Source organism: Lepidochelys olivacea, assembly GCF_965140295.1.
Source record: "Lepidochelys olivacea isolate rLepOli2 genome assembly, chromosome: 3".
NCBI classification, from domain to species: Eukaryota; Metazoa; Chordata; order Testudines; family Cheloniidae; genus Lepidochelys; species Lepidochelys olivacea.
The window spans coordinates 130,860,812-130,871,936 of record NC_140413.1 but is presented as its reverse complement, the minus strand read 5'-3'; the positions used below and the strand labels follow the sequence as shown (position 1 = coordinate 130,871,936).

At 38.7% G+C, this 11,125-nt stretch overlaps 1 protein-coding gene across 2 annotated transcripts in view; it reads right to left on the bottom strand.

The window, feature by feature from the left end:
* Nucleotides 1-713: 713 nt before the first annotated feature.
* Nucleotides 714-11,125, bottom strand: part of TTC13 (tetratricopeptide repeat domain 13) — a 97,425-nt gene continuing 87,013 nt past the window's right edge. For both annotated transcript variants that reach the window (XM_084622887.1, XM_084622888.1), the window contains exons 19-23: nucleotides 9,281-9,416; nucleotides 8,141-8,220; nucleotides 7,597-7,675; nucleotides 2,511-2,590; nucleotides 714-1,403 (exon numbers count right to left, since the gene is read on the bottom strand). In XM_084622887.1, the coding sequence (XP_084479013.1) occupies nucleotides 1,280-1,403; nucleotides 2,511-2,590; nucleotides 7,597-7,675; nucleotides 8,141-8,220; nucleotides 9,281-9,416 (499 nt within the window). In that variant the 3' untranslated portion in view covers nucleotides 714-1,279. The remainder of the gene's footprint in view (nucleotides 1,404-2,510; nucleotides 2,591-7,596; nucleotides 7,676-8,140; nucleotides 8,221-9,280; nucleotides 9,417-11,125) is intronic.

The window sequence follows — 11,125 nt, the reverse complement described above, 5'->3', positions numbered from 1 at the left end:
TAACGAAGACTAGCAGAGGGAATACTGTGCTCACAAAGTGCTTGTGACAACAAAGAGTGAATTTTGTAGAGTGATATTGTAAAAAAAAGACTTCTGAAAGTCATGATCCTAGAAACAGAAGTGGGGTTTTTTTGTTTACTGTTTTTGAGGTGCAGGAGAACATTAAAGACCAAAAAACTAGTCAGATTAAGTAATTGAGAAAATGGACACATTGAGGGAAAAAAACATCTAACCCACCCTAGTCTACTGGAGATTTTGTGGCTGAAACGACCTACTTCACAAAAGCTGCCAAGATCACTCAGGAGACAGAATCTGCATAGGCTACATCGGTCCCCCTGATTCTGAAGAATTTACTGGGACTCCCTACAAATGGTGGTGGTCACTTTTGTTGCTGCCTGAAAGAAAATCCACCTCTTTCAATAGAATACAGTTTGTGGTGTCACCCTCACTGCCTGAGTTGAGCCAGGCCAGCCTGATGGGCTACCAACTAGCTCTGAGTTTCCCCAGGATGCTGTCCCTCCCTACCACCATCTGACAAACCAGCCTCAGTACCATTCCAGGTGGCTCTCCCAGTACATTCACAATCTATTGGTGCCCTCCCCATCAAGAAACCCAACAGCAGCATGCCAGCCTCGCTTGCAAGTAACAACGCCCACCAGTATAAGTCTGTCATTTGCTCACCAGAAAAGGCTCATTTTAAGCATATCATTTGTTTATTTTTATTTCCAAAGTTTGTTTTCCTGAAACCAATTTCTTTACAAGTGTTCCTGACATTATTTGTCAAACAGGTATTTGAAACACTTCTTCAGAAGACAACATTATGTAACGTGTGTATTTATGCATTATACACATAGGTATGGTTCATAAAGTTTTCACAGTTAAATTTTTTGTTTTGAAGAACCTGAAGACATATAACTGAAAGACGGAGCAGATATGGGATTTTCAAAGTGCATTAAGGAAAACATTCTTTAAGAACAAAATCCATATCTGCAGCAGGTTCGAAATAGTTCCCATTCAATTATATTATATCACCCTTAGGTTTGGTCACTGAAATAAATTTTCTATTTGGAAAGCAGTGGCATGGAAACATTCATCATATATTTTCAATCAAACAAAGATTTTCCTGTTTGTTTAGAGCCCCTAAGGTAAAGAAAATGGTTCAAGCATTACATTTATCAAAAATTGTATCAAAAGTAACAAAGGACCCAGTTTATTCATAATTTTTCCTTTTCAAAAATAATTTACAAAACAAGAGGTCTTGGCCCTTTATTTGTATAAATTACACAGCAACTATAGTTCTTTTAAGACAACGAGAAGAATCTGCATTTAGCACCTCAATCATTGTTCTTAACGTTGGAAAACTCTCTGATACTGATGGAAGACTCTTGTAAGAAGGAGAAATACTGAAAAAGAGAACAAAATTAAACTGCAATAGAGTTTAAAAATTTACTTCAAGGACAAAGTTTCAGTCTGTACTGATTTAGGGCCCAATCTTGGTCAGGAGTTTGCTGCTCAGATCTTTTGCTCACCATGACTCACACCTCAGCAAGTAGCCTCAGCATGGAGAATGAGCTAATCACAATATAAAGGAGCCTTCTGGGATTGCAATAATTAGGATGAACTATGATTTACTTCTCTAACAACCATTATTCATTTTGTAAAATAACCACTCCAAACTGATATACCATTGCATTACTCTTCATAGTGAAGGTGGTGTCAACACTTGTTTTAATACTTTAATAATACATTAATGAAATGTGTGAGAGATTAAAAATTGCAAAATGAACATTTACAGTTTGCACATGAGTATTAATTTTAATACCATAATATGTATACAAGACGATAAAGTCAAAGTTTGTGTGGTTTCAATTAAAAAAATACAACAAAATATGGTCTGCTTCAATGTTGCATCAATGCAGTACATTTAATGTATTCCTTTCCTTTATATAGTGTTGTTTATATAAGGAAACTGAAATTGTTTGACTCACAAGTACATTTATTATCTGAAAGTGCAATCAGTCTCAGATTCAAATTAATGTACCTGAATGTTTATGCTTTCCTTCATTTAAATAGAATATAGTTCTTGTGAAAGTTAGCAGGTTGACAAGTGCTATATGGTATTTAGCTGGTGGCAATTTTTTAAAAAAATCTGTATTAAGTTACAGTTTAAACAATTTAACAATTCTAATATCCTGCTGATAACCAACGGTGAAATTCACCGCAGTACAGAGGGTCTATGCAAGGCTATATGCACCACATTAACCTTTAGCATAGGCATTAAGTGGATTTTCATGGGTACATATGGCCTTGTGCATGCCCTGTGCACTAGAATGAATTTTATCATGACAGGCTGTAGTACAATAAACTGGCTCAGAGGAAGCATGATCATCTTAACATTTATGGTTTACTAAGGACTATCACAGGTCATATTTGTTTTACATACACGTATACATTTTGTTTAAGTCTGCATATAAGAATTTTGAATTTTTTTTCTTTGACAAGACATTTACCTTTGGAGATTCATCCAGCTTCTGGCTATTTTGCTAAAGGCCTCAGAACCAGGTGCTGTCATGGCTTCAAAATCAACCAACTGAAACAAAACAGATCATCAACAAATAATTACAAAGGAGTAAGAAAGTATAGCATTTTGAAAAGTGCTAACTTATTGTTAGTACATCCATGAGAATGACCAGTGCCTTTTCTAATCTATTAAAAAAGACTAAACCCATGGAATTAGAGACGTACCTGTGTTGTCACCAACGTTCTCATCCTTTTGCAGTGGAATCTAGCATATCTTCTGATGTCTTAATCAGAATTAATGGACACAAGTGATTAAATGCCATAACATTATGAAATCAAGGGTGGTTTTAAAACAATAGATTGCATTCCCCATTAATAAATAAAAATTGGAAGGCTGGATGTTTGTTCTGTAGTATTAGTGGATGGCCTACTGAAGAAATTCAGTAATGCCAGAAATCTGGGATAATATTGGGCTTTTCTTGCATTTTGTATCAATCTAATTCTTCCCATTATGTATTTCTGAACGCCAGTTTAGCATTAGTAAGAACTATGATTTAAGGGTGGGTTTTTTCGTAATTTTGACATGTATACTACTAAACATAGCCAAGACATCTGGGCAACATCACTAAAAGCCAGTCAAAGTGCAACACCCTATTTCAGTGGTGGCAACCTGTGGGCCGCACACAGCCCATCAGGGTAATCTGCTGGTGGGTAGTGAGACAGTTTGTTTACATTGACTGTCTGCAGGCACGGCCGCCTGCAGCTCCCAGTGGCCACAGTTCACCGTTCCCGGCCAATGGGAGCTGCAGGAAGTGGCGGCCAGCATGTCCCTGTGGCCCACGCAGCTTCCCGAAACTCCCATTGGCTGGGAACGGCAAACCGCAGCCACTGGAAGCTGCGGGCGGCTGTGCCTGTGGACTTCTACGTAAACAAGTGTCTTGCAGCCGGCCAGCGGATCACCCTGATGGGCTGCGTGAGGCCCACGGGCCGCAGGTTGTCCACCATGGCCCTATTTCATCTCATAAAGGTCAATCAAAAAACTATTCAGAAAAATACATTTGGCACTCTGCCCTGCCAAATTCATGCTCCGGCGGATTGCTGGAAAGAACAGGTTAGTAATTGGCCCTCCACTGACAAAAACTTGCTCCTGGACATGGAAAATTCAAAGTGCAGTTCACTTTGAAGTGACTAGAATTGGCAGTGAGATTCTATTAGAATTCTTTGAGGGTGTCAAGCATGTGGACAAGGGTAATCCAGCTGATACAGTATACTTGGATTTTCAGAAAGCCTTTGACAAGGTCCCTCACCAAAGACTCTTTAGCAAACTAAGGAGTCAGGGATAAGAGGGAAGGTTCTCTCATGGATAAGTAAAAGATAGGAAACAAAGGGTAGGAATGAATGGTCAGTTTGCACAGTGGAGAGAGGTAAATAGCAAGGTCCCCAAAGACTCTGTACTGGGACCTATGCTGTTCAATATGTTCATAAATGATCTGGAAAAGGAGATGATCAGTGAGGTGGCAAAATCTAAAGACAATACGAAGTGACTCAAGACAGTTAAGTCCAAAGCTGATTGCGAAAGTTACAAAGGGATCACAGTAAACTGGATGACTGGGCGACAAAATGGCAGATGAAATTCAGCGTTGGTAAGTGTAAAGAAATGCACACTTGAAAACCTAATCCCAACTATACATACAAAATGACGGGGTCTAAATTAGCTGTTACTACTCCAGAAAGAGATCTTGGAGTCATTGTGGATAATTTTCTGAAAACATCTGCTCAATGTGAGGCAGCAATCAAAAAAAGCTAACAAAGTTATGAACCATTAGGAAAGCGATAGATAACAGAAAATATCAAAATGCCAATATATAAACCCATGGTATGCCCACACCTTGAATACTGTGTGCAATTCTGGTCACCCATCTGAAAAAGGATATATTAGAATTGGAAAAGGTACAGAGAAGGGATATGGAACAGTTTCCATATGAGGAGAGATTAATAAGACTGGGACCTTTCAGCTTGGAAAAGAGACAGCTAAGAGGGGATATGGCAGGTCTATAAAAACATGAATGGTGTGGAGAAAGTGTTATTTACCCCTTCACATAAACACAATACTTAGGGGTCACCCAGCGAAATTAATAGGCAGTAGGTTTAAAACAACATAAGGAAGTACTTCTTCACACAACGCAAAATCAACCTGTGGAACTTGTTGCCATGGCACATTATGGCCACAAGTATAATTGGGGGCTCAAAAGATGGTCAAGGATGCAACCCCTTGCTCCAGGTGTCCCTAAACTGTGAACTGCCAAAAGCTGGGACTGGATGAAAAGATATGGATTGCTCAAAATTGCCCTGTTCTGTTCACTCCCTCTGAAGCATCTGGCACAGGCCACCATAAGAAGAGAGGATACTGGGCTAGATGGACCACTGGTCTGACACAGCATGGCCATTCTTATTTGTTCTCTACTTATTGTCTTAATTTTCAGTATTGAATTAGCTCAATTTTTTCTTGCTATCAGCCTTCTAAACTCATCAATAGTGAAGAGAGAAGCTAGGTTCTGTACTTCCTTTTTCATGCTTCATCGCCAGTAAAGGGTATTGCAAGCCAAACTCTTATCGGTTACACCTGCATAATATTTTCTTCAATGTTTTTTTTAACTCATTGGAGCTTGGTCAACAATTCTGTTGGTGAGCCATAAGGAGGAACAGAAACCAGCTCATTCTCCCTTAGCTGAATTGGTTCTGCAGTGCTAACAGTAAAAAAAGAGGTTACTCATCTTGTGCAGTAACTGCAGTTTGTTCAAGATGTGTCCTCGTATGGTGCTCAATTTCCATTGCGCATGCACCTCTCGAGTCCTTGATTAGAGATTTGTACACTAGCAGTGCCCCTTCAGCCTGTACACATGCCCTATGCCTCCTCATGCTGGACACCGAGGCAACGTAGGGAGAAGTGGACAAACCACCCTCAGTTCCTTCTCCACACAAATGTGTCTACAGAGAACAATCCAAAGCAGAGGTGAAGGAAGCGCTGGTAGCGGAGCATCTATAGAGATATACATCTCAAAAAACTACAGTTATGGCACAAGGTGAGTAACCTCTTCCTCTCCTTCGAGTAGTGTCTCAGACTGCTCCACTTCAGGTGACTCCCAGAGGGATGAGCGAGCTTTGGAACTGAGCTCAGAACTGAAGATAGTACTGCAGCAGCCAGAGCTGCATTGGATTTGATGACATGGATTAAAGAGTAGAGCTTCCAAAATGTATGTACTGAAACCCACGCAGCAGCCCTACACATCTCAGACACTGGTATGTTCTTAAGCAAAGCAGTGGATGTTGCTTGTGACCTGGTAGAATGTGCTGTCATCCTTTGAAGAGGATGAAAGCCTGCAGTCTCATAACATGTGATACATCCAGATATCCATCCTGATAGTCTCTGAGCAGAAATCATGGATCCCTTGGATCTATTTGTGAAGGAGATGAACAGCCTGGGTAACCTTCAAAATTGCTTTATCCTATCCAAGTAGAAGGCCACAGCCATTCTAAGACCCAGGGTATTAAAAGAGGCCCCTGCAGAGAGTTGTGTGGCTCTGGGAAAAAACACTGGTAAAATGAACAGATTGGCAAAGAAGGAACCTCCAAGAGAACCTTAGATAAGAATTTAGGATGTATATGTAAAGAAACCTTATCCTTGAAGAATACTGTAAAGGGAAGATCTGCCATCAAGGCACCAATCTCCCCAACTCTACAGGCCATGGCTACTAAACATGATGGCTACTAAAAAGGCCATCTTCATAGATAAATGGAACAGAGAACAGGCTGCCACAGGTTCAAATGGATGTTTCATAAGGTACAACAGAACCTCAGAGTTGTGAACATCAGAGTTTCGAACTGACCAGTCAACCACACACCTCATTTGGAACCAGAAGTATGCAATCAGGCAACAGCAGAGACCTCCCACCTCCCCCAAAAAGCAAGTACAGTACTGTGTTAAACGTAAACTACTAAAAAAAGGGAAAGTTTAAAAAAAAAGATTTGACAAGGTAAGGAAACTGTTTCTGTGCTCGTTTCATTTAAATGAAGATGGTTAAAAGCAGCATTTTTCTTCTGCATAGTAAAGTTTCAAAGCTGTATTAAGTAAATGTTCAGTTGTAAATTTTTGAAAGAACAACCATAATGTTTTGTTCGGAGTTACAAACATTTCAGAGTTACGAACAACCCCCATTCCTGAGGTTTTCGTAACTCTGAGGTTCTACTGTAATTGAGTACCAGATTGAGGGCCCAGGCACTGCTAGTGGAAAAATCTCAGATCAAAGCCTCGAGAGGTGCATGTGCACCTGGAGTGTGGCCCCTTAGAGATACTCCTCAAAGAAACAGCTTATTTTTGTCAGTAAAGTCAGCAGCTATGACTAACTACACAAAAGGAACATATCTGATGAGAGAGGTGGTATCATTTTTACATAGTCACTTTTCAGACCAGAACTTCACTTTAAACTCCAGAACCAACAGCAAAGGTTATTCAGCAGTTCATACATAACTCCTGTGGCAGAAGATGGGATGAGATGCTCTTTCATATAAATGTGTTTCAGACCATTTAGAACTCTGTAAATTGCAACCACATTGAACTTCATCTGCAAGCAAAGAGAAAACACTACTATTGCGTGCCCATAAGAGCCCACTGCACTCCAGAGATAAAATTTGCATTCTGCTCAAGCTGAATCTTCAGAGACTTCTTCAAGGGGAACCACAAGTAGGAGGTCACCACTGGGATCTGGCCTCAAAGTTATTAAGGCATGGATTACTGTGGGAAGGTCCACATCAGAGGGGAACAGCTGCAGCCTCAGGGCTAACCATCGATGCTGAAACATACTTTATATCACAGTTGTCATCTGAGAATCCACAAAAACACAAAAAGCAATGAATCCTAAAAAAACACTATAAAATTGTAAGCCACCATGGTAAAGCATGGACAAACACCTGATACACACACCGAGTCCTTGCTTATTCCTTCAGCTGCTTCTCCATACTTAGAAGTATCACTTCTGTTATCTAGGTTGAGCCAGTGTATTTTTATGTAGAACTTGCCTTTCCTTTTGGTATTTTTCCTGCTACTTCTTTCCCACTTGCCATCAGTGCTCCCATGATCACCGAATAAGCTATCACGCTAAAAAATAAAGAGCAACAAGTCTCTTTCCGTAATATTTTTCAGTTGGAATTATTTTACATTACACAAATTCAACTTCTTACTTGTTAGTTAAAAATTAAAAAAGCACTTCAAGGTATTTTTTTTTAATTAGAGATAAAAACGGACATCTGACACCTTAGTAAAAATCAGGGATTCAGGTACTGAGGAGCTGTAGTTCTATAGCCTTATTGATGGACTGGTTACTGACTGATTAATTAGTTAATATTGATTAACCACAGAGGTCAATAAAGGTTTGGCCTCCTGAGGGCTACAGCATCAGGAATGTTATCAGTATCATTAGAATAAGAGACCCTAGAAACACATGAGAAACTGCAGTTTATCACAAGTCCCTTTATTAAAAAATCCACTAAGCAGATAAACAATCCCACATTCACTAAAATAGAATAGCAGATGGACAGATAATGCACAAAATCAGTCACTAACCTGGATCCTCTTGAGAGTGGCATTAAGTTATAGAAGTAATAAACTAAAGACAGGATTAGGTTGCACACAGCATCTGCCTCCTAGGTAAAAAAAATGCAAGCAGGAGCTCAAAAAATACTTTAGTGTACAGATATGAGATGAAGAAACATATAAGAATGTTAGTGTACTTTGTAATACCCTCCATTAAGTAATTATACAATATACTCAACAATACGGTGGGTTGTTTTTTTTTTAAGAAAAATATTTCATAAGTTTCAATAAAACTGAACCATCCCTATCGTGAACATTGGAAGATCAAGTAACTCAAAAAGGTCAAGCTAAGGAACTAGCTTGAACAACAAACTAGCATTGTATTTCATCCAGCATTAAGGCATTATGCTATGTTAAAGATCCTGATAAATCTAAAGCACAGCGAGCTTCTCAGGTAGAATGCAATCAACTTGAAAACAATTCTATTGTTTTATCATGTATTTATGTCAATTCTCATTTTACAACTAGCTGTCAAGAACCAGTCTATGAACAACATTAAATAGTGCTCATCATGGTAATAATATGCCATGGTTGCAAGCCAGGATAAAAAAAAAAATAATGGCATTTTTATTATAGAACATTTCATGCTGTGTGTTTGGAATTAAACTATTACTTAGCAAAGCAGAGCAACTTAATAGGTTTCCATTGTTTAAGGGTAATCTTTCACTTAATTTCTTCTTACTAGTAGCATTTCAATAAGAGGTGAATTTTATTACTTTTTTAGGAACTGTGCCAAACAATCTGAATGCACAGTAAACTGGAATGTATTTTGACAAAAATAAAAAATGATAGTATAGATATTAAAAATTAATTATATAGAGGATTCATGGACCACACAGCATGAAGAGACCACTGTTATCATCCAGTCTGACTTCCAGCATAATACAGGCCACAGAACTTCCCTAATTAATTCCTGTTTGAACCAGAGAATATCTTTTAGAAAAAAAACATCCAATCTTGATTTTAAAATCGACAGTGATGGAAAATCCATCACAACCCTTGGTAAGATTCCAATGGTTAATTACCCTCACTGTTAAAAATTTGCCCCTTAAATCAGGTCAAAATTCATGCTAGCTTCAATCAAATTAATTGCTTCCATAAAAACCTTACCCCAAGTTCTGCAGATAGAATTAGTACTTTTCCTTTGGCTGTTAGATCCTTATATAGTGCATCTATTTCTGCATGATACAATTGTGTTCTTTCTTCCGTTGTCTGAGTTTCCACTGAAAATAATATGTTCCCAACTCTAATACAAAAGATTATTTGAATAAATGTCAAGACGCTAATCAAATACTTAAAAGAGGTGCAAAAATGCAAGATAGTTAAGGCTAATATTTCTTCCTTCTGCCAAAACCTTCTCCCATATCACCCCTACTTAAAGCAAGAAAACAAATCTGCTGCCCACTCAAATGAGAAGCACTGAGGTTGAAATAGAAACATCAGAGAATATATTTTAATATTCTTACTGACAAAGTGGTAGGTGCTATCTGCAATTTTTAATTGCAAATAACTGCTAATATTTTGATGGACGGAAGTCTAGAGGCTTTGGGGATTTTTTTAGACAGAGCATTAAAGTTTTATTTTTTACATTTACACCCTTCCTGCACCAATGTTTGCAGACAGGGTGGAAACCAGCCTCCTCCATTAACCACCGTTATTTGCTGCTCCTTCCATTTGCTCTGTGGTATTGAGATAGACTAGCCTGCCCTCCCTGCTAAGGGCTCTTTTTAAGGTTTCTCTTGGGTGCACGCATTTCTTCATACCAGTTGGTTTCCACTTAACAGCTTCATGGCGGAGCGTGTGTGCTGGCACCACAAGTAGATGCCCCAAATATGTCTAACGCTTTCTGGTTCTGGTAGCAATGCGCTGCTGGTTGGTGATTTCTCAGGTCTCTTCGTTGGTGACTAAGTCTTTCCAACCAATTCCCAGAGTCTTTTGTTGGCATTTATTTTAAAATGTGTCTAGTTTTCTGTTTGATATGTTAGTAGATCTCCAGCTCTCACAGCTGTATGATAGCAATGAGATTAGGTTTGAATTGAAAATTCTTAGTTTTGTTTAGGTGACGTATATCTTTGATTTCCATATGCTGTTGAGTTTAGTAAATGCAATGGATGCCTTTCCTATCCCTGATCTCACTTCCTTCTTGAGGTCTCTGTTGGCTAATATGGTGCAGCACAGGTATATGAACTGTTCTACTCTCAATATTTTTGCCTTCAAATGGGATGTTACTGCTTAATGTCTGAGTTTCAAGGATGTTTGTTTTACCATAACTAAATTTGAGCTCTACTCAGCCTACTATTTTTGCCAAGTTGTCTGTCTTTGTAACTTTTCAGAGGTGTTACTCAGAAAAAAAAAATTTATCCACACAATATGAAAACAAGAAATTTCAAATGATCTGGAGAAAGGGGTAAACAGTGAGGCGGCAAAATTTGCAGATCATACAAAACTACTCAAGATAGTTAAGTCCCAGGCAGACTGCGAAGAGCTACAAAAGGATCTCTCAAAACTGGGTGACTGGGCAAAAAAATGGCAGATGAAATTCAATGTTGATAAAAGCAAAGTAATGCACATTGGAAAACATAATCCCAACTGTACATATAGAATGATGGGGTCTAAATTAGCTGTTACTACTCAAGAAAGAGATCTTGGAGTCATTGTGGATAGTTCTCTGAAAACATCCACTCAATGTGCACCAGCAGTCAAAAAAGTGAACAGAATGTTTGAAATCATTAAGAAAGGTATAGATAATAAGACAGAAAATATCATATTACCTCTATATACATCCATGGTACGCCCACAGCTTGAATACTGTGTGCAGATGTAGTCGTCCCATCTCAAAAAAGATATATTGGACTTCGAAAAGGTTCAGAAAAGGGCAACAAAAATGATTACGGGCATGGAACGACTGCCTTACGAGGAGAGATTAATAAGACTGGGACTTTTCAGCTTGGAAAA